The 24,811-nt window shown below is 40.2% G+C and overlaps 1 protein-coding gene across 1 annotated transcript in view; it reads right to left on the bottom strand.

Moving 5' to 3' along the window:
* Nucleotides 1-16,359: 16,359 nt before the first annotated feature.
* Mtpn (myotrophin) overlaps nucleotides 16,360-24,811 on the bottom strand; it is a 34,735-nt gene continuing 26,283 nt past the window's right edge. The window contains exon 4 of the mRNA XM_055602121.1: nucleotides 16,360-19,610. Coding sequence (XP_055458096.1) covers nucleotides 19,524-19,610 — 87 coding nt within the window. The 3' untranslated portion in view covers nucleotides 16,360-19,523. The remainder of the gene's footprint in view (nucleotides 19,611-24,811) is intronic.

Here is a 24,811-nt window from a genome sequence, read left to right as displayed (position 1 = left end):
TTGTTCAGAAATACTAGAGGTTAAGATGTCCATATATACATGAGGAGGCATGAGTAAGCCCACAGCAGGATGTATCCCTTCTAAAAGAACACCTGAAGTAAGTGAGGGAGCCAGTGTGGGTTATTTGGGAGGAAAAGTATTCCAGGGAGAGGGAAGACAGGTTCAGAAGCCTTGAGATGGCTGCTGTTCATAAATAGCAGGAAAGTTCTGGGGCTGGAGGCAAGTGAGAAAAGAGAATGGTGGGTCCAGGAGGTCATATAGGCGGCAGGGCACAAGTCATAAATGAGAAAAAAGCTGGAGGCCTGAGCAGGTCTAAGTCACAGGCTCCTCTGTTGCGTTAAAGTAGAATGCATGTGGCAAAGACAGAGCAGAGACTACCACAACGGGACATGATGATTTAGAAGTAGAATGGATAGCATTTACTATAGGGCCAGATTAGGAATGGTATAAAAGAAAAAACAAAGCTAAAGATGCCAACAAGGCTGTGGCTTGAGCCACCACTTGTTGAGATGGGAAAGCCAGAGGAGAAAGAACTTTGGTGGAAAAGACGTCAACAAGAGAGATATGTAAGGCTAAATATGGGGCAAGGAGGTCAAGTATGGAGCCATAAGCTGGAGAGCCATCAGCATAGCCACGTAAGTCACAAGACTGGCAGATATGGCAAGGAATATAGGTTACTAGAAAGGTGACAGCTCATCTGATGTACATTAACATTTATAGAAAAATATCAATTGAAAGTGGTTTGGGGGCTGGCCTTCCCCTGGGGCCTCCGGTTATAAGCTTTAACCAAGGTGCTTATTAGGCCAGAAATAATGATGCAATTTCTTGTTGAGTTAACATAACCACTTCTCCTGTCACCTGTTTTTGGTACCTTGACTACAAGACTATGCTTTCACTGGTGTCATGGCTGAAGCGGGTCATAGAGGGCACACAAAACAGCTTTACACTGTCTTGGAGACTACTGGCCTCATCACCAGACAGGATGCTAAGCATAGACCTAGTAATTATAGAATTGTACATCTTTGCCAGGTACTAACAAGTCATTAGTCTGCAGCCCAGGTTGGTGGCTGTGTTAACACAGGAAAAACACAGATGGTGCTACTAGCCTACAGAGGACCATGACACTGCCATGTACCTGCAATCTAACCTTGCAGGCAGAGAGAGGCTGAGGCTACTCTGAAAGGCAGCATGTTAGAATGATCTGAGTCAGTGTGGATATGTATGCGAAAGGTTGGCTGAAGCTTAGGACCAACCACTGGAACAGGACCACCAACCAGGGACTGCATCCCTGAAGAAAAACTGACTCTCCTTTCCCAGTAACCATGGATTGCTAATAGCTCCTTCCTATACATGCTGGAATTTTGGCTAACTTGATCTAAAAAAACAAAACAAAAAAGACAACAAACTTTTATTGAATCTTTATGAATGTCACATCATGCACCTCAATTATATTCATCACCCCATCCCTCCATGTCAATCCTCTGCCCTTGCAACCTCCCCCACAAACAAAACAAAACAACAGAACATCTTGCTGTGGAAGCTGTGGTGTGTCCTAATGTGTTACACAGTATACCCCTTTGCCCAAATGGCTAACTTGTTCATTACAATGAGGCACTGGTCTGGTTTGAAGCCTCTGGCTTCTGCTACACCATTAATACTGGCTCTTTACCAGGGTTCCTGTCAGACATTCTACTGTTGCCCTGTTTCTTGGAGATCCTGCAGCTTTGGTTCTGCACGACTGGCTTCTTCATGTGCTTTTAGCAGTTCATAGATGGGGGTAGATGCTTTGGTGGGCCAACTCAAATGCCCTGAATCTGGGCCTGGGTGGTAGCTAAGTTGGTCAGCCAGCCAGCTCTCCTCCTTTGCCAGGCAAGGGACTAGGCCAGCTCTCTGCCTGCAGCAACCATGAAGGGGTGGGACAGGCTGTCCTGTGTTCATGCTATTGGGGCAGCTCTTCAGCACTGCCCCAGTGAGGGACAGGACCATTGACTAGCTTAATCTTACACACAGCAATTATAACTACACTCAAGGAACTCTTTAAGTGTATGAACAGACACCAAAACAAACAACCACAAACAGTTGATGTAATCAGAAAGGTGACTGAGGATATGAAAATAAAATTTAATAAAGAGATAGGAAGAACCCAGAGACTAGAGATTTCAAAAAGCCAAAACAGGATTTATAGGATTCCTGTCTAATGTTAGTCATTGATGCTGCCAAGGTGTGAAAGTTCCAGTGTCTTCTCTATAGAGGCATGGGGCACCTCTTCAGTCCTAAGACTCGCTAACATGTGGAACACGGTCTCTGTGTAGCCTGTCAGTGAAGAGTTCCCACAACAAGGAACTGGTGGAGGAGAAAGGCCCCAGGCTGTAGGTGGTGTGCTGGGGTGGTATTATGTAATGCTGACTCACACTGACAATTACTTCTTTCAAGTCATTTTCAATCTTTTTTGATTACATCAAAAAGCATATCAGACTATGCTGGTCCTTAACACTGCTGTCATGGAGATGAACTTTCTTTTATGATATAGAGACAGGTTCTAGCCTCCACTATTTGGGACACCAGTAGAATTCAGCAAAACTTGTTATCATTGCTTTATTTGATTTTATTCTGTGTACCCTAGGTGATAGATTATTTTCCACAATGAATTTTATTAGCAATTTAAGGATAAAAAGTGACTCAGTTTTATGTGGATACTAGCTTTTAATTCTTTGATAATTGGGCTATAATCTGTATAACCACATAGGTTAGACATAGAGTAATGGACTTGGGGAAGGGATGGCTCGTCCAAGGAAGAAAAAAAATAGAATATATAATTATGAGTGGACAGGGCAGTGGGGGTTAAATGGAGGATTAAATAGAGAGGTAGAGGGAAGAACAGGAAAGGCAGGAAATGTGAGTAGGACAGTTAAATTGAAGGGACATTTAAGAGATCATATGAAAACCTACCACAGTAGAAGCTTCTTAGATACATATAGGAAAGGAATATAAACAGAATTACAAAATAGCAGGAAAGACAAAGCCCTGACTAGATATTTCTTGTCACCAAATGAAACCTCCAGTGTTAGAAATGGGTTATATCTAACTGATCTGTTGGCTAAAGATGTGCAATGGAAACCCCCCGGAACTCAGGCTATTCCAAGGTTACTGGTTACTCTCCACAAACTGACAGTAGGTCCCTATTACTGAAGACAAAACCCACATAACTCACTGAATATAGAGAAGTAGGTTTGGTGCCTACCTATAACCTTTATCCCAAGTGACTAATATTTATGATGTTGTGATGTACTCTGCACATTACTAAAGGAGAAAAGTAAACACCAGCCCAACTACAGACCCTTCAATCTACAGTGGTGGCCTGCCTTTATTATATACTAGTGCAATAGTGGCAGAAAATTTGTGGGAGCAACCAACCACTATCTGATTGAATTTAAGGCCTCCTTTATGAGACAGAACCCATGCTACTCCTCTGTAGCCAAGAACTTGACACTAGGTAGGCCAGAGACATAGGGGAAAACCAAATACTACTGTTCTGCTAAAGGAATGTAGCAATAAAATGACTCCTAATGACATTCTGTTACACTCATAGATCAATGTCTTGATGAGCCATCATCAGAGAAGCTTCTTCCAAGTAGATGGGAACAAATACAGAGACCCATAATTGTACAGTGTGCAGAGAGTGAGAGACCTTAAAACACTTAGTCCTAAATGAGATGTCACTATCAAATCCCTCCCCTTAGGGAACAGGGGACTCCGGAGAAGAAGATGTAGAAAGAGTTTAAGAGCCAGTGGGAATGGAAGACACCAAAGAAACAAGACCTTGCAGACACAATAGGGGCTGACACACATTTGAACTCAGAGACTGTGGCAGCATGCAGAGGGCCTGCACAGATCCAAGCCAGACGGGGTTCCAGTGCTGAAAGGGAAAATGGCCATAAGCTGCGTCCCTAATCCAGAAGCTATATCCAATCGACAACTGATCAAAAAGGAAAAATTAATTTTCTACAGTGGAGTCTCACTGAGCATACAAACCACACTTAAGTACAGGCCCCATGCTCTGCAAGTAGATGGCCAACAGAAAACAAAATGGCATTTTGGGAGGTTTTTCTTTTATATTTTTCTTCTTCTTTTTCTGTCTAATAATGCTTTGACTCCTTTGATTGAGTACTTAAAAATTTTTATACGAAGAGACAACTTTAGGGAGATTAAATATTTTTCCTTGTATTTTTAGAAAAAAAAGTTGGCTTAACAAAAACATGAAATTCAAACTATTTTAGTATGACGTTAGAGAAAGTGACCATCAATCTGCTATGAAAGAGTCTGCAAGTCTAATTTGTTCAGTTCTACATAAGATTAGTAATCTCTAGTCTAACCGTGAGGACAGATTAGTGATAAGTGCTTCCTGCAATTAAAAATGGGACTCATTTAATAAGTGAAAATTACTCCAAGTGTTTGTTCTGTAGAAATAACATCCCTTGATGGTAGTGTGTGCATGGTGGATGCTTTAGAAAAACTGCTAAGTACAGTATTGGATTTGGCCATGTGGACTATATAATCTAGATCGTTCTACTGTAGAAATAGGAAGACACTGCTCTATCATAGTTAGTCTCAGGAACATCAGGGAGAAGTCAGGCGTCACCCTGACTTCTTTCCTCTCTCTGGAATTCAGGTGGGTCTTCTGCCAGATCTAGTGCTCTGCAGCCTCCAGAGGACTGCCTGGGTGTGCACCCTCGGATACTCAGTTAGACACTCAGTTGGCTCCTTCGCATGAGCATCAGCCCCGGGACATCCTTTTGCTGCTGCTGTGTCATTATTATTATTATCATTCCCATTCTTTTTGTTGCTGCTGTTTTCTCTCCTATCTGTGGCACTTCATGTCCAAATGCCAGTTCACCTCTTTAGCTTCTCTTCTTTTCTATTTCTTAACTTGGTCTTCTTTTATATTTCCCAGGTGACCTTTTTCAACTTTTAGCATCTGTTTCTCTTGCACTGTTTACTTTTGTTGCTGTAAGATTACTTTCTATAGGGCTCTTTTTTTTTTTTGTTGTTGTTGTTCTAGGTATGTTTATTTTTCTGTTTTAGAGAAAATCCTTATTTCATAGGTGAAGTACTTTATTTTTCTTAGGGCAGCTTTTCTATTATTTATTTTTCTTTTTTTGGTTTTGTCATACTTTTTCCTTTCTAGATGGTCTTTGTTTCTTATGGGGTTTTCGTCTTTTTTTTTTTTTTTCCCTATTTGTGTTTTGTCTTTCATTAAACATGTATTTCTCAAGTATCCACTGAGCCCTGTTTTTTTTTACTAGGGGATTTGCAAGAAATTAAAAAGTGATTAGAATATCCAAAGATGTGAAGAGGGATTCAGATACCTTTGCACTGTGGTGGATAATCTTCACTGTCAGCTCAAATAGGTTTAAGTCATTAGAGACATAGCTCTGGGAGTGTCTGCAGGGTTATTTCCAGAGAGGATTAAACAGGTGGAAGGTCTAGACTGGATGTGGGTGAACCTACCTACCCCTAGGTCTGTGGGCCCCGGGCTGAATAGAAGAATCGGAAAAAGTGCAATGAGTGCCAGCATTCCCCTTTCTCTTTTTCCTGTGCCTCTGGCACATACAGTGCCTCAGCCTACTGCTCTCTCAGCCTACTGCTCCCGCTGCCATGGAGCCATTTGCTTCCATGTCTTCCCCAGGGTGGATTTTATCCCCTTCAGTCACGAGTCTCAATTAACCTTCTTTCTGACAGTCATTTTTTGTAACAGCAATGAGAAAATTCATAATAGCCAGAAGTGGAAATAAATGTGTCAACTGATGACTAGATAAAAATATAGTATATCCATAAAATCCTTTGAAGTCATAAAGGAATGAAATTCTGATACATTCTACAACATGGTCGAATCAGGAAACATGTTAAGCAAAATAAGTGAGATACAAAAGGACAAGCATTTTACAACCCCACTTATCTTGTGGAGGAAGAATCAGAGAGACAGAGAGTGAAATAGGGATTACTGGAGCTAGGGGCAGGGTTATTGCTTAGTGGTCCCAGAGTTTCTGTTTAGGGTGACAAAAAATTCTGGAAATAGGTAGTGGTAATAGTGGTTGCACAGATGTGCTTTATTCCAGTGAAGCAGAAGCTTAAAAATGATCCAAATAGCATATTTTATGCTGTATATCCACACAGGTACAAGAAACACCACACAATAGAAGAGCAGGGGCCCCTGGGCTTGTGCATGGGTTGTACATGATTAGCTAAAGGAGCCCAGGCTACAGAATCTTGTACTGAGTCCCCAGGCTCATCCAGGCTTGCCTGAAGCCCACAAGCTTGGTTGTGAGTATTTTCAAGTTTCTATGGAATCTGTCAGTCTCAGTAAGGCTAACATCTCCTTGCCTGGTATTCCCAGTTCAAGAGACTTCTGCTGCTCTCTCCAGATTCATCGCCAAGCTGCCTCCAGGGGAGAAGGAGGCTTCTCTAGCTATTAGCTTTTTAAACTGACCATCAACTCTTAGTTTTGGACCATTCTCCACTTTACTGATTCCTACAGTGTTCAGATCTCTTGGGAGACCTCAAGTAAAAAAACAAAACAAAGCAAAACAAAACAACCGGCTGTAGCTTTGGAATCAGGTCTTATGGATCTTTATTTTGTTGTTATTGTTTATTTAGTGAGACAATTTCTTTGGCTCCTGACTTATTTATGAGCACATTAAGTTTGAAACAAATTCCAGTTATCTTTTAAGAAGAGTTTTCTTATTTACTTATATCATAGCCAAATATGTGCTCTTCTATGTCTCTTAAATTTCAAATACCTTCATCTATGATCAACTGCATGCTCAACTATGTAGTTGATGCTTTTGAAAAAGGCATATTCCCCTATTGCATATGCAGGTTATCAAGGGCAAAGAGAAACTCTTAAAATTACATAAAGTATATTATAAATTATATAAATATACATATACTTTTTCTTGATTAAATTTGAGTTTCATATATGCATATAGTAAATTCTGTTTAGTCTATTCTATCTTCCTCCCACCCCTATTATCCTCCCTTCCACTTCCGCATTCATGTCTTTTTGTTTTGCCATGAGACCCACAGATCTTAACCAGGACTGATTACACGGAAATGGATTTAGCACTATTAAAGTCTGGCGGGGTCACAATTTGATACACAACTGAAGACAATGACTATTCTTTACCTAGAGTCCATCACTAGTTGATCAGGGAAAGTCCCATGAACACTTTCCTGCCAATGAGTGGTTGTTGGTAGGTTCAATTGTATGCAGGCCCTGTACTAGCCACTGCAGCTGGTGTGATATTGTTAATAATGGCTGTGTTATACCCTGAATATAGTGTTTTACAGCTTTCTATCTGCTAGCTCTTATGTTCTTTCTGCTTCATCTTCTGCAGGGTTCTCAGAGCCTTAAAGGGGGTTGTATAAATATCTTTAGAACTGCACATTCACCTGTCACTCTCAGCATCCTGAACAACCATGAGTTTCTGTATTCACTTCCATGCACTGAAAAGAGAAGCTTCTCTGAATAATGCTGTTATCTATGGGTATGAACACAATCAGAAAGCAGTTTAGTGTCATGTCAATTTAGCTAATCAACAACGAGTTCCCCTCTATGGCCTGCAAATTCCCCAGCCATGGGTTTTGGCCACACTTATGGTAACAAGTGTGCAATCCCTCCTGTGTAGTGGGCCTTAAATCCAACTAGAGTGACTGGTTAACCTCCTAATACGTGTACCGTTATTGTACCATTGGGTACTTGCCTGTCATGATAAAGGCCCTGGAACCTTCAGTATCAGTGCTTTTGTTCTTTGCTTTCAACTATCATAGTGTCCGAAATTCTGGGGTCCCCTAGAAACTTGTGTAACAACACTAACAAAAAAAGTCACCCTGCTATATTTCAGCTACCTCAGAGATGGACTATAGGTCTGGAAGGTTATGTAGCCCCTAACAGTCTTCTTTGGAGTATATGATGATGTAACTACCCCAAAGTGAGTTATCTACAACAGAGGTTCAGAGTGGCCACAGATTAGCAGCCATGACTCAGAGGCCAAAAGAGGCCTTTGGAGAAGAAGCAGAGGGTCATCAGCATCTGTTAGAGATTATACATTTCCTTAAGGCTGAACCTACCTTCTATACCTTCTTTTAGATTCCCAAGTGCATTCCTCTGCCTTTTCTTTTGAGAAGGTGAAGTGCATTGGTATTTTGAGCCAGAAAGTTGTTAAGGACAGGATATTGAAAAAAAAAAAAAAAAAAAAAAGCCTGTGGAATTCTTTGATTAGTTTGAGCCACTTGAGACCTCAGAATCCTCTTATAAAGATGTTTCTCTATAAAACTCCCAGATTTGACCTACTCCTATTTGTGCCATTAATTGAACTCTACTGTACTCTTCTCTGTTGTTTTAATCATTTATTCATTTCCCTCCTTTCAAATTTGTGTGTGTGTATGCACCAGAGCAGATGTGTGGTCAGAGGATAACTTGAGGATTCACTTCTCGCCTACCATCACATGGGTCCAGGGGATTAAACTCAGATCAGGCTTGGTGAGCTTTTAACTGCAAAGCTATCTTACAGGCCCATATTGACTATATTCTCTTCTGACAATACATATTACATTTTTTGGCTTTAAACATTTGCTTTATTGTGTATTTCTTATGTAAGTATACCTGTGTGAGAATATGCCAAGGCCTGAGGATAACTTGTGGGAGTTGGTTCTCTCTTTCCATCATTTGGGTCCTGAGGATTGAACTCAGGCCTTTTGCGTTGGTGTTATATTGCCACCTATTGAGCCATCTTGTTAGCCTTTCTTTGGATTTTAGCGTCAAGGTTAGAATTTTCTATACTATACATCTTTTCCACCTATCTCCTCTACTCAGTAAACAGAGTTGTCCCTTCAGTATTAAGGCTAAAGAAATAACCCAGTTTCTTTAGGTATACAGATTTTAGTATGTTTATCCTATCTTATAGGTCTAGTATCCACTTATAAGTGAGTATATAGCATGTGTGTCTTTGTGCTTCTGGGATCCTTTACTCAGGATGATCTTTTCTAGATCCCACCATTTGCCTGCAAATTTCATGATTTCCTTGTTTTTAATTGCTGAGTAGTATTCCATTGTGTAAATGTACCACAATTTTGGTATCCATTCCTCTGTTGAGGGACATCTGGGTTGTTTCCAGCTTCAGAGACTATTACAAATAAAGCTGCTATGAACATAGTTGAGCAAATGTCCTTGTTGTATACCTGAGCATCTTTTAGATATATGCCTAGAAGTGGTATAGCTGAATCTTCAGGTAGCACTATTCCTAATTGTCTTAGAAAGCACCAGATTGATTTCCAAAGTTGTACAAGTTCAGATTCCCACCAGCAATGGAGGAAGGTTCCCCTTTCTCCACCTCTCCAGCATGTGTTGTCACTTGAGTTTTTTATCTTAGCCACTCTCACGGGTGTAAGGTGAAATCTCTGGGTCTTTTTGATTTGCATTTCCCTGATGGCTAAGGATGTTGGGCATTTCTTTAAGTTTTTCTCTGCCAGTCTATATTCCTCTACAGAGAATTCTGTTTAGCTCTGTACACCATTTTTAAAATGGGATTACTTGATTTGTTGCTTTTTAAGTTTTTTTTAGTTCTTAATATATTCTGGATATCAGCCCTCTGTTAGACATAGGGTTGGTGAAGATCCTTTCCCAGTCTGTACGCTGTCTTTTTTTTTCTGACAAGAGGAGAACCTGGGGTAAGATGATCAATCCTCACTTAGAAAGACAAATGGGATGGACATTGGAAGTAGGAGAAAACAAGAAACAGAACAGGAGCCTACCATAGAAGGCCTCTGAAAGATTCTACCTAGCAATGATCGAAGCAGATGCTGGGACTCATAACCAAACCTTGGGCAGAGTGCAGCAAACCATATGAAAGAAGGGGGAGTTAGTAAGACCTGGAGGGGACAGGAGCTCCACAGGACCAAATATATCTGGGTACAGGGGTCTTTTCTGAGACTGTTTATCCAACCAAGGATCATGCATGGAAATAACCTAGAACCCCTGCTCAGATGTAGCCCATGGCAGCTCAGTATCAAAGTAAGGGGAACAGGGACTGTCTTTGACATGAACTCAGTGGCTGGCTCTCTGATCGCCTTCCCCTGAGGAGGGAGCAGCCTTGCCAGGCCACAGAGAAGGACAATGCACACAGTCCTGATGAAACCTGATAAGCTCGGGTCAGATAGAAGGGGAGGAGAACCTCTCCTTATCAGTGGACTTAGAGAGGGGCAGGGAGGAGATGAGGGAAGGTGGGAAGGGAGGGAATGAAGGAAGGGACTACAGCTGGGATACAAAGTAAACAAACTGTAATTAATATAAAAAAATAAAAATAAAATAACCCAGTGTCGAAGAATGGCAGGAGATGTGGGATGGGATAAAAAAGGAAAAGGTATGGGAAGGTAGTTGGAAGAGTAGCCATCTTCTGGGCCCACTGCCTGCCTTTGATACACTAGTTACTGTGGGTACTAGAATCATGGACAACTTACCCGAAGAGCTAAAATCCTCTGCTCTGTTACGGTAGAAGCTATTTGAAAAGCCACCTGCACAGCTGCCATACTTGAAGACATGTCCTGTTTGGTTCTATTGGTTCTTTGACTCACCAAGCATCTCTGTGAATAGGACAGGGTTTCCTCAGTTGGCAACTGCAGTAGCAAATCATGTCTAGGAGAGGCTGTCAGAATTCTCACCGCTGACAACCTCCTGGGGGTAACGAGACCAGCTAACCATTTATTTATGCATTCAAAGAACTCTGGAAGCCCAGGTAACAATGGGTGGAAGAACAAGCCTGTCATGTATTAATAAACAGGAAGGCTGATCATGGGAGGTAGGTTCTCTTCCAAGAGGGATCACCAAGGACTAACGGGCTCCTTGGGACTTCTGGCCAGCCCTCTTCTAATGATCTATTAGTAAGATTACTAGGGAAGAAAACTATTTCCCCCTCTTTTTGCCACTTTTGTCTGGAGAAACTAAAGGCATTTCATTAGTAAATACTTTCAGAGAAGGCAAGATACTGTCTACTTGGGAAGGACCCAGCACATACACTTAGGTACTGGATTTTAAAGTAACTAAAGTATTTACTGAGTACCTATGAAATGCAAGACATCATGCTAGCATGGGGGACACAAAAATGAGGACAGTGGTGGTCCCTTAAGTGGGTAGCTCAGTATTCCCAGATCCAGAGAAAGTTTGAAGGATACTAAATCAATTCACTTATAAGGGCTTTTAGGGAATTTGGATGCTCCCTAGAGACTGAAAATGTCAGATAAGTCTCAGGTGGCTTATGGGCAGGCAGGAATGAACAGTGGAGACAACAGGAAGATGAACTACCAGACCCTGGGTGGATTAATATATAGGAATTTGTCTCCTGGTGCTAAAGCCTGGGAGTAAAAAAAAAAAAAATCACAATATTGGCAGAGCTGGGTTCCCTCTGGGACTCCAGCCTACAATCATTCCCTGCTTCTTCCTCACTTCTTGTGGTAGCTGTCAATCCTTGACTTTGACTGACAGCTCTATCACTCTAGTGTTTGTCTCCATGCCTTCCTGCTGTCAGGGCCCAGCTGTTGAAGCCCCTGTTTCTGAGGGACTTCAGTTTCTTCCTTTTTCTTTTAAAGCCCCAACTTAACAGTATTGCATGAGCTGGTAAAAGCAGGGTGTTTGTGAGTCTGAATGTAAGATTTTTTTTTTTTTTTTTTCCAAGCAGGAAAGCCTTCCTACTGGGAGCTGGGACAGTACCATGCCCTGCACCTGGGGCAGCATTACGAATGGAGCTTGACATTGGTGGCTTTTTGTGAAAAACGAACAAAAAGAAACTATAGTCAAGATGAAATATAGGTTTTAAATTTGGGCAATTACAAGAATAGTGAACATAAATTAAGCTCAATACGCACTTTATTTGGAAGACAAATGTTTAGTGTAGGTGGCTGGGTGGTGGTGATTTCCCAGACATATAAGGCAGTTGGGGGTAAGGGCCCAGAACTTGGGTGAGATGTAAGCTGGAGGACTTTCCCTGGAAATGATGGAAGTACCTTAGGAGTCAGATAGATGGTCTAACATCCTTGTTCTGGGACACTGTTCCCATTACACACTTTTAGAACTCTCACTTAGGCCTGAAAGCAAAATGCTTTTAGATTTCTGAAAGTTTAGTACAGATGCCTTCTCAAAACTGACCACTGTAAATAGCCTTATAATAATTTCCTGTTTTGTGCCCTAAACTGGTGATATCGAAGTTCTCAGAGCCTTCTTCTGGCTCAAGGACAGGCACTCTTAGCATTTTTAATCCTCTTAATAAATACAGCTGAAGTTGGGGTCAGTGCCATCTTCAAGATGCTGTATTATTCCATGGAGATCTGCAAGATTTAACTGTGCGTCTTAGACCCACTGAGCATCATCACGGGTGGGGAGCAGGGCTAAGCAAAGAGAAACTTTTAATTTTCAGATGGATATGTTTACCGATACAAGAAACTTGGGCTCTGGTGCCAGATTTCCTCCGAGTCTGATAGCAGGAAGTGCTGCTCTGGAGCTGTGGGCTGAGTTTAAAGAATCCTGTATTTGGAATCTGCTTCCACAACTCTTTCTTTGACATAATTAGCCCAGAGGCTTATTAAGAAAACATATATCCTCCTTCATGAGCAGGCAGTTTCAAAGAGAATTACTGGAGCCAAAACATGAATGCAGTTTTTTAGAAAAAAATACCAAGGGTTGAATTCGCAGCATGACAAAACTCTAAACATAGTAGTATGACAGGAAGCGGCAGGCAAACTCTAACCCTTGCAGTTTTGGCAAGAGAAAACTAGTAGCTCCAGTTAACTTCCTTTTGTTCAATAATAACTTAGCAGCATGTAAAGACATACCTTTAACTTACTAATACAAATAAATAGTGAACATTTTGCGAAAAGAAATATACTGCAGCAAATGAAGCTGTTCTGGTTGAGGATTAGATTAAAAAAAAAAATTCCAGTTTAATCAGCCAGACTTCCTTTAAAAGTCAGATCTTTGAACTTTAAAGGCAATGTCTCATTAAAAAGATCTTTCTTATTTACCTATTTCTATCTTTGTGTTTTTCTTTCTTTGAACTTTTGGACATGGAGGAATTTAAATGTGTAAAAGACAATCTACTTGCATTAGGACCAATTGTCCTAGGGAGGGATTACTCGTTTCTCTGCACTAATGAAGCACAGCTATGCCCTGGTGAGCTGTTGTTGCCTGTGCTGGCTGTCCATATCTCCATTGGGATTTTTATTGATTATTGTTACTATGAGAATTCTTACAGTGGCATGCAACAGTTAAAGCTACAGAAGATGAAATTAACTACAGGATTTATTCAAGGGTACAGTCATAAGAGGGAGAAAAAGATATGAAATCAATTCTCCGTACAAAAGAGGAAGAAATAAGATGAAAACCAATTTTCCATGCCCGCTGTATTTTGGGGAACAAATAACTGAAAACACATCACCTCCTTGGTGTTTCTATTTGGCTAAACAAGCACGGCCCTGTTCCTGAATCTGGAGGCATACTAGGTCTCTATAGAGAGTGCTGGTACTCTGTTTGATTCCGTTAGGATAATCTACTAAGTGCTCTAGAGCAGAACTCAGCAGGCTTCTCACCCTTCCTGCCTGCATGCCTGGGGATGGTGAGCAGGCCATTCCCTGAGCTTACTTGGCATATATTCCACTCTCAGGTGATTCAGATCTGAGGACTGCTTTCACGTTTACTGAAATCTGATCAGCAAGTCACAAGCCACTGCAACACAGACTTGGTAGCTTGCTGTGGGGATGAACACTCATTGTTATCAGATACCAGGAAGAAGACATGTAATACACAATATATCTTGAGATTGGTCAGCTCAAAAACTTGGAAATGCTTTTAAAAATAGCTAGTAGCAGCCTCAAAATCAGCATCCATTAGCTAGCTGTCTATGTATTATTTTCCTTTGTACAAGATGCTGTTGCTATGAATATTGTTAACACATGGGACCCACTGTTCTATCTAGAACTTACAAATAAAGACTGTCCTTGCTGTTGTAGCAGCTGAGCCTATAGAAGTTGTTAGGGTGGCTGGATGGATCCTTTGTTCTGCAGTGTTTACAGCTGTGCTTTAGCTATCCAACAATTCTGCATTTGACCTGGTAGTCATCATTTCAGTGAGACAATGTTACTATGTTACCTGTGTATTTTCATCTCATCTGTTTGGTTTGTACTAGTTCTACTTAGGGGTTCCTTGGTCAAAGGCTGGGGACACTGGCTCTCAGGTAGTTTCATGATTCGAGCAGCATGCCTTTTGTTTCAGCATACTGCTAATCAAAACTCTCACAAGTAATGGTGTAATAGTTTGACGGCCTTAGCTCAGGACAGGGTGAATGTCTGCCACGGTCAAGCACTATTAAAGTTGCTGATGAACTTTCTTCTTTATTAGCAATTGTATTTCAATGAAGTAAGAAAGCCTTGAAGAGGCTGCTATGTGCTGATCTGGCCTGTAGCGGGGAAAGATCACTTGGGTGAAGGTGACACCATCAAGTCAGGAGGAAAGGCCATTCTGTGGCATGTGAGAAGGAAGACATTGTATCCTGTAGGTCTGGCAGGAAGGCTGCTCCTGAGCCAGTAGAGGTGCATCCACTGTGGGGAGTTCCCCTTTATATACTGGAGGGCAGAACTCAGTCTTAAGTGTTCTCCTGCTAGAGTGCTACTAGTAGCAGAGCTGCTACTAAAGCAATCCCACTTGGACCTGAGGGTAGAAAGTATGATAATAGTTCATGTTTCCCAAGCTTTTTTGTAAACTCCCTTTTCGTGGTTTGGGAGATTAAAAATAAAATAAAAAAGGGGTGGAGTGGGGCTGCGGTAAGGCACAGGCCCCAGGAATTCAACTGTGGAGATTATAACCCCGGGCTGATGAACTATAGCAACATTGTCCAGAACAACTGGTATGTCATACACTATTATTAAAGAGAACAAAACAAGCAAGATTCATTCTCAGAAGTACTACATACTTAGGTTCAGTTAAACCTTTCAGCTAAAGCATGATCCTCAAGCTCATCTTAAGATTTTCTTGGTGTCCAGAACTTCATTTTACAGTGACAATCTATTCCCTTACCTCTGGGAACCATACTTGATGATTATCCCGTTTGATTATATCTCTCTTTAAGGCTATTTTCAGGGTTCTTTCCCTTCACTGTGCATCAAAATCTCCCACAAGTCTAGCACAGAAGTTGACTCAATAGGTCTCAGCTGGAATTTTACAAATTTGCATTTACATCAACTTTCGAAGTTATGGCAACCACAGGTCTTGCAGAAAGATGGAGAAGTCAGAGCAGGGTGCTATACTGTGCAGTGGAAAAGTTCTGTGTAGCTGCTCTCTAAAGACAAGGGAGACTGATTAGGTGTTAAGTTCATTCTTCTTTGCAGGTATGCCTTCTACCCACATCACTAGTTTGTTCAAGTGTTATATAAAAGGTCTCCATTCCTTTTAGAACAATTTAAACAGACTGAAGGCTCTTCTTACAGACTTTTGATTGTTTTTTAAATTTATTTTTATTTTATATGCAATGGTGTTTTGCTTTTATATGTATCTGTGTGAGGGTGTTTGGTCCTCTGGAACTGGAGTTACAGACAGTTGTAGGTTGCCATGCAGCTAGTACTCTTAAATGCTAAGCCACTTCTCCAGCCTCCTAGACTTGATTCTTAAACTGAGAATTTTATCTGAAAATTTTTCTATGAACACATTTACCGAAAGCCATAGCAGCTATCTGTTTATACTTTAACCAACAATAGGGTTTGCTATATCATAGCACTGTCATGTTTTGATTCCTGATTTTAGTTAACAGATACCTTTAAAAAGTTTTCTTGTTTCAATAAGATTACAACAGAATCAAACCAATTTTATATATAATCTGGTTTAGTTTTGAGATTCAAAGATCATTTATCAAAAAAAAGTACACTCTAAAATATAGGTCTCCAAGAAACAAGCAGCAATCTGAGCAATGAAAGGCTCACAAAGAGAGCGCATGATCCTGTCTTCTTCAATGCCAATCAGAACTCTGATGCTTTAGTGGCTATTGGCTGTATCTTGTTCCAGTCAGTTAGGGTGGGTTCCTGAACCTATAACAGCAACAATGTGTATCAGAAGACTAATACTGAAGCTAAAAAAAAAAAAATCCTCTCCATGAGTAGCACAATCTATTCCCACCAAGTCTTTAATATTTGGTGTCTTTCTCTACTTATTTCTTCAAGAAGTGGGATAAAATCAGATTAAAAGCTCACGTCAGCCAAGATTTTCATAGTTGAAGAAAGTCTGGAAAGGAAGGCGACAGTGATGGGGATAAACATGTTGCTGACATGTTCTCTATAGCACAATTCAAGTTTATTCCATTTGTTCTTGCAACACAAAACTTAAACACAGTATTAGTTAGCATTCGGATGTACATGAACTAGGGCACTTATGAGAAACCCAACTGTGTCGAAGGGAATGACATTGTGGAAACATGAACTCAAATATACCAAAAATGCACAAAGCACTAGTCTTCCTCCATACTGCTTAGAAAGATTGATTGTTTCTCCATTTACAAAATAGAATCAGGACAATTTAAAGTTTTAGATTTTGCATGCAAAACACTGCAATTGCTTATTTATGTAGGAGGGCACTCTTACCAGCTTCTTCTATACACAACCGAGTATACAATATTACATGAGGAAACAGCAGCTCAGCTGAAGTTAAAAAATCAAGTACAAAGAAACTGAAGCTCCTTTACCTGGGTAAGGGATAAACGAACAGAAGGCTACTTGTTGAGCTTCCACATGCAGCAGATTCTCCTTTCTTCTGTGCCCAGCTGCTTCTACACAGGTGAGCCGTGCACAGAACTACACAGGATATGCAAGTGCTGTTAACTCAAATCTACATATGCCAGCACGAAGCTGTGGGTGGATTTGTTAGTACACTAATCATCAACAGGCAGTTACCTGTTTTTACTTGATACAGTGCATATGAAATGATGGATTTAATATAAAACTATAGAACATGCAGGTTTTAATTTCTGAGATGTTAAATAGTACTTCAGTGGAGAACAAAACTTAACCTTTTATTAATGCGTGTAGTACCAAAAGCAGACATTGTAGCTTCATTTATTCAAAAATATTAACATTAATTGCCATGAATTTCTCTACCAAGTGGTTTAGAAATACATTATAAATAACCTAGTTTTTTTTTGTTTGTTTATTTTATTTTATTTTAAAAGAAACTGTAAACCATCCTGGTCAGTCTATCCTAGTCTATGTTTATATGCTATTTTCTTAAGCAATCACTTCATAGCTATGGGTTTACAAAATGGCCAACAAAGGAGGGAAGGCGAAAGAGCCTCTACTTCATTACAAGGAACACCAGGATAAACTGTACAAAGAATCAAATGGTTTCGGTACCATAATGACTGTAGAAAGCAGACCCAAGTTTAGGAATGATAAGACAATAAACTCTCTGCAATAGCCAACTGTAACAGAACATTCTGAAATACAAACTGAAAATTGTGTGAAGGGTACAATTCAAGCTTTTAAAATAGTATGCCAAGAGGTGAAAACAAAGGTCTCAAAACACCCTGTTGCATTATGATAGTTACAGACTGATTGAGTGCCCCCCACTTCCTACCAGGATGTGTAACTCTACAGCTTTTTGGCCTTTTGGCTAAGATCAAGTGTAGGATGTCCAACTCTAGTAGGCTGCACTAAGCAGAGTTAGCCAAATATATCAAAGTATTTAAAGTACTGTTTTGTGACTGTTTTCTTGGACATAGAAAAATCACAGGGTCAGGTTAGTTGAAAGTGAAAAAAGCCACAGGATAAAAAAAGAGTTCATAGGAACACACACACACACACACACACACACACACACACACACACACACACGCCCAACCAACCAACCAACCAACCAACCAATTATCAATTGATCAATAGTTTTTAGATAGGCTGACTGTTCATGGTAATAGTTTATCCCTGGTATAGAATGCTACATTGCCTTAAAAAAAAATCATTATTAAGTTTTATTATCCATATGTGAATATAAGTCCCTATCCCACCCACCCTTTAAAAATTTGAGGTACATTCAATTATTGCATGACTGGCTAGGGAAAGACTAATAGTTTTTGTAAGCCTGTAAGAATGGCAAGTCAAAAGTCAAAGAAATCTTAATACTTTAAATGTAGGCTATCAAATTTAAGGTTGTATGCTTTAATTCACTTTATTGTTCATAAAATAAAAATTTAGAGATGAATTTAAAATTTCTGTAGGTACTAAGAACACCATTTTAGGGCACTGTATTCTAAGAACACCGAATGCATTCTGAAGTTGTTACATATGTGCAGTGCATGACTGTGAAGAGAAACAAAAATACTATGTAGGTGGGGTGGTGTTGGCCCAGCAGGAGTCTATAACAGCTCAGGAAACCCTGGTAACAAGAACGTTTTTGAAAGGATGAGGTTCCATCTGTCCAAATAGTACATCTCACCCCAGTGATAGCTTTGGTGCACTACAAAATCAGCATCCCTGGTGGGTCTTAGAGAGGCATTCCAAAGAATAGTCTTCATTCTCCAAAATACAACGAAGGCCGATTCACTCAAAAAGCAAATGAAGAAAATCCATAGGTACTAAGACAACTGTTCTCTCTTTATAAGATACTAACACGCTTATGGCTATGATTTTATTTTTAAATCTCCTTTACTACCAGAAGGAGTCTCAAAGTGTTTCAATGTTATATAAATGTCTGAGTCTAAAGGAGAAAAAAGAAATAAGCATACTGGAATGATTCCTCCTTTAGGCTCCTAGAATTTAACATTTTATAAATAAAACTAGTCAGTTTTATCTAAAGAGACATGAAATTGATGTGAAAGGGGAGAGAAAATCCAAAGTTTAGGCATCCAGCAATTTAGGGGTGCGCTGTTCCTTACCTTACCTAAGCTTTCACATAAAGATTAAAGTCATTCAAGAAAGATTTTGGTCACTAACCGCAGGCAGCACTCTTAACTAGCCAGGAACCCCCAGGAGAGTGCATTCTTAAGGCAGAAGGCTGTAGCTGATTGCTTATCTCAGCACCCTAAGTTGACATAACAGCAGCCACTACTGCTCACAGCTAGGGCTACCAAATAAGCACAGTCGGCCTTGTACGGTCAGACCTTCAATACACTAATAAATTAGCTAGGGAGCTGAGAAGGTCCAATGATTCCAGTACACTGTATTTTTGCTCTCCCTTGGGTATAAGCTATATATTTTACTGGAAACAGAAAAGAGGCTGGTTTGATCAGGAATCCTAGTAAAAGCCTGATCACATTCCCCGCTGCTCCTCCAAAACACGTGTCCCCCCTCCCCCCCGTAGTCTGATTTGTTATGAATTTCTCTCTCCCCTCACTCCTCTTAAAAGTATTTAGCTGAAGAAGCTGGCAGATAGAAAGTGACAGACAGACAGGCAGCAATGTGAGGCCACAGGAGAGTCATTCTTCCCACGTTATTAGTCCTTCCATCCATCACTGGAGAAGAGCTTTGATTGCCTGGTTGTCAGTGGCTTCAAGGGCGGTCAGTCCATCTGGGCCTTTTACAGTCTTATCAGCACCCTGGAAAAGAGAAGAAAAAACCTTCATTAACTGAACCCACACTAGGGAAAGAATGCCAGAAGGGGCTATGTAACATAGGCCTCTTATACTTTGATCCCTGGAACCCATCGTAGAAGGACTAATCCAACTCTGGAAAGTTGTCCTCTGTCTTTAACACTATGCTATGACATGCACATGTCTCCCCCTCCCACACTAATAAGATAAAACAAAATTAAGAAGGCAGTGTTATTTTTCAAGTGTTAGAAATTATAAGAAACAAAACAACTGTCTTAGTTACTGTTCTGCTGTGAAGAAACACCATGATCAAGGTAAGTTATAAGAGAAAGCATTTACTTGGGGCCTTGCTTACAGTTTTGTAGAGTTGGTCTATGACCATCATGGTGAGGAGCAATGACAGCAGCATGACACAAGAGCAGTAGCTGAGAGCGTACATCTGATCCATAAGTGCAAAGTAGAGAGTAAGAGACTGGGAATGCTGTGGACTTCGGAAACTTCAAAGCCCAACTGCAGATGGCCACACCTCCTAATCCTTCCCAAAACAGTTCTACCAACCAGGGACCAAGCATCAATTATGAGTCTATGGGGAACATTCTCATTTAAACTACCACTACCACCTCTACAATAGCACGGAAAATAGTGGATCAGCTTTTACTTATCATAATTGTCTAATCAACCAAGTTTCAAAGCAGTAATATTCCTATATTCCTTGGCTTCTGGGAGGGACCTTTTTAAGGGCATCATTCCTGGTAGGTCAGCTACTTTTCAGTGGATGGCCTCATATCCAGCAAAATATAGTCAGTACCAATTACCTTCTGTGGGATAAATGGACAGAGACACATGCATACACGCACAGTTGGGAGGAGTTATGGGGAGGAATGGAAGTGACCACAGAGAGTTGGAGCTCCCTTAACTGTGGTTTCACCTAGACCAAACACCTGAAAGATCCCTGCTCCTCAAGGCCCCAGCTCTCCAGCTTCCACTTTTCAATAATTCTCTCACTAGCCAAACATCTTTTCAAAAAGTTCCTATTAGTTTGAATTACTATTATGCCAACATTTAGCTGACAAAATACTTCTAACTCTATAAGTTACAACTAATGTTAGTATTTTAAATGAAAGTAAAAGACATCCTATAATAACATGAAAAATAATGAACCTGTCAACATGGGTGAGAATATTAAGGAAAATGGCTTTTGAGACTAATAAAGTTACTGGAGAATTTAGGTATATCTGGTCCCATCCTTTCTTGAGGAAGCAAGTTATTTTTGTACATTCATTTTTAGTTATGTGATAATTTCTATAGCTTTAGATAATATGCTCCTGTTACTATTTGAGTTACTGGCTTTGATTTCCTGCCGCAGAGATGAGTCTTAGCTTACCAACATCCTCTTCCTCAGACTCCCACTTTCTTGTACTTAGTGCACCATTTTCTTTGAACATTTAAATAGTTACTTGAATCTAGGCTTCTTCATACATCTTGATGGCATAGTGTCTCTCATAATATAGTATCATTAGATACCCTCCTGGCTTTGCCTGTCATTCTCCTTGAGGATCTTTTAATTTGCCAACTTTTGTATATGTTAAAATTAACTTATACATTCTGGCCTGAAAAAACTGTATGTTGACTCTCAAATTTAAAATGTAATAACAATGTTTAATTATTTGGGATAAATACTGCTTTCTGTGGCATGTAACAACTACTATTCTTAGTTCTGTTATTCCAATACTGTAACTCCGTGCAGCCCTTACAAATAGAAGGAACTATACACAGTGAAATACTGTGATATATCTACGGTAACAGCTCCAGCCTTCTCAGTCTTATTCATCTGCAAACAACAAACTTTTGAACTTACTTGTTACTGTTAGGGTAAACTAGAAAAATAAAATGGAAGACAAATTTATTCAGAAGGTTATTTAAGCATATAGGTTCTTTTGTCTTGTTTTTCTCCCATGAGTACTTTTTGTGTCCCTTTGGTAGAAAGGTGGTGTACACTTGCCTTCAGCTTGCTAGATTAGGAGTGATGGTGGCAGTGACAGGGCTGGGGGTTGGGGTGGGCACGCGCATAGCAGTCCTACTTCAGGTGATGATTTGGAAATGGCACATACACTCTGTGCACATCTCATTTGGGTTGCCATATATAGTACTAAAACCCTGAGGTTCTCTTCCTTAGAAAAGGAAAAATAGATATAGCACACAACTGGCAACTGACGTAAACTGCTCTAAAAATACTTTGAAACAAGGAAATAATATTCTCTAAACGCTGAGTTCACTGGGTGTTAATGTATCTGAGCAGTGAGAACTGTCAAATCCCTAACTCAATACACCCATTCTCAAGACAGGATCTCCCCATTCTCTGCTTTGTTTGGCCTGCTCTTCCCTGCTCTTTTTCCAAGTCCTTCCACCCTCTCTGACTGCCCCTATACATTCCCCATTCATTATAGATTGCTGTAACACTTGCTCGGGTGCTTCTCATTAGCTAGCTCAGGTAGCTTTACTCCCATGCTGAACAACATATCCTAAAACAAGCCTGTCACCTTTCTCTACAAGCTTACTCCTTTTCAGTGTTCTCTCTCTCATGGTGAAGAACTTAGCAAGAAATGTGAGAAACTATGAACCTTTTCTTGTTGACTTTATAACCAGGTACTAAATCTGTACTATCTTAACATTTCCTATTAGCCCTTGCTTCTCCACTGCAATCATTATTTTCAGGATCTTCTCAACATTTAGATGCAATAGTTTCCTATCTGGTTTTACTTCTTTATCATGCAATTTAGACTACTCACATTTATCTGGATCTTTCTCAAACACAATGCTGACAATCTTCTTCACCTTTCTAAGAGCTTTTAGTGGCATCCTCATAAATGAAAATGAAGAAAAATAACAAAAAAACACAAGCAATTTTCTCACCACCTGCTTAATTTTCATCAACTTGACACACCTAGAGTCACCTGGGAAGAGAGAACTTCAACTTCCCGGACCAGACTGCCTGTGGCTATGTCTATGAGAGATTATCTTGACTAGTGTGGGTGGCATCATCCTTAGGCAGATGGGGCCTGACTTGCATAAGAAACCTAGTTAAGTGAGGTACGGTGGCACATGCCTGTAATCCCAGCACTCAGGAGGCAGAGGAAGGCAGATCACTGAGTTCAAGGCCAGCTTGGTCTACAAAGTGAGTCCAGGACACCCAAGGATCCACAGAGAAACCCTATTTCAAAAAACCAAAACAACAATGACAAAAACAAACAAACAAAATCCAAACCAAACCAAACCAAACCCAAAAAACCCCAAATCCAAAAATCAGAACGCTAGTTGAGCATGGGCCAGAGACAGCCAGAAGCGGTGTTCCCCCACTGCTTCTGCCTCAGTTGCTGCTTTTGAGACTGCCCTGACATCTCTCAGAGATTGACAGTGACCTGGATGTGTAGGCTGAATAAACCTTTTCTCCCATAGGCTGCTTTTGGTCATGGTGTTTAGAATATTACCTTATCTCTTCTTTCTTGCTAAATACTTTCTATTCAACATTGTAGCCTCTAGAAAACCTATATACCTTTTGGTCTCCATCTCCATTTTGTACCTGCAGCTTCTTTCCTTGTTGCTTCTTCTGCCTTGAATGACACCTCAATTCCCTTTTATACTGTTAAAACTCTCCAACCTTCTGAGCTCCTGTTGATTATCTTAAGAGTTATGTTAGTGGTACATGCCATTTTAATGCTACCCTTTGCTGAACACACATCCACTGGACTCCAAGAGTATACTTGACTTCTTTTTTCAGTTCCCTCCCCTTTTACATATTAACTCTTTCCTAAGCAGTCACTCAAAAAAATTTTCACAAAGAAGGGGTTAGTATGACCTGGAGAGGACAGGAGCTCCACAAGGACCAAATATATCTAGACACAGTGGTCTTTTCTGAGACTATTTCTCCAACCAAGGACCATGTATGGATATAACCTAGAACCTCTGCTCGGATGTAGCCCATGGTAGCTTAGTATCCAAGTGTGTTCCCTATTAAGGGGAACAGGGACTATTTCTGACATGAACTCAATGGCGGGCTCTTTGACCTCCCCCGCTGCCCCGAGGGAGGAGCAGCCCTGCTAGGCCATAGAGGAGGACTTGGCAGCCAGTCCTGAAGATACCTGATAAACCAGGGTCAGATGAAAGGGGAGACAGTCCTCCTGTATCAGTGGACTTGGAAAGGGGTAGGGAGGAGATGAGGGAGGGAGGGTTGAATTGGGAAGGAATGAGGGAGCGGGATACAGCTAACAAACTGTAACTAATAATACAAAAAAAAAAATTTTCTTTTCACAATACTTTGCTCCTTTATCTTTACCCTGAACTTCTACCTTAAACTTTAAACCTCACCCTCCCTCCTTCCCTATCTGCTTCAAAATTTATCTATATCAAGTATCACAAATACCTCAAATTCAACATTTCCTAATTTAAAACTGACATTTTTCCTTATAAACTTGCTCCTTTACCATAGCAAATATGTTGTCAGCAGGAGCCAATCTTGTTAGTCTTTTATTCTAAAGGGCTTGCAAAAGACCCCAAACAGGATAAATCTTTAAAGAAATATTTAATTATACTTAAGAGAAACATATAATACACTCAAGAAATTTTCTACCCTAATAATTAACTTTTTTTTTAGCATTACAAAGGCATTTCCTATTTTTTTTTCTTGAAGTACTTGTTACTATCTGAAATTAAAATTTCTGCCTTTAGAAAAATGCAGTCTCAGAGGTCTGAGGATGTGCTTCACTTTTTTCCCCCTATATATTCCTAGTGTTTAAATGAAAGCAGTGTATTTTCCTTTATTTCATATTAAATAGCCTACCAACTGAAAAATGTAAAGGAACAAAAAATTATTTGTTCTTCCACTCAATTAACTCCTATTCAGTTGTTACATTCTATGAAGTATTTCGAAATCTCCCAAGCAGTTGGCTCCTGCATTTGTGTGCCCACAGTGTGTTGTTTATCATACTGAGCTGAACACTGTATGCTGTCTCTCATGAAGGTCAATGGAATCTCTTTATGTTTGCTTTCCCTTTACACATAGAGTTTGAAAAGAAATGGAATTCCAATGCTCCCTTCAAGCTAGAGGTGGCCATCTGGTATAATTTCAGCTTTTCTTATGCATCACTGCCTCTATCTATCTATCTATCTATCTATCTATCTATCTATCTATCTATCTATCTATCTATCTA

This window comes from Psammomys obesus, unplaced genomic scaffold, assembly GCF_907164565.1.
Source record: "Psammomys obesus unplaced genomic scaffold, mPsaObe1.curated_primary_1811, whole genome shotgun sequence".
Lineage (NCBI taxonomy): Eukaryota > Metazoa > Chordata > Mammalia > Rodentia > Muridae > Psammomys > Psammomys obesus.
The sequence above is the reverse complement of the archived record's forward strand: the minus strand, read 5'-3'. Positions and strand labels throughout refer to the sequence as shown.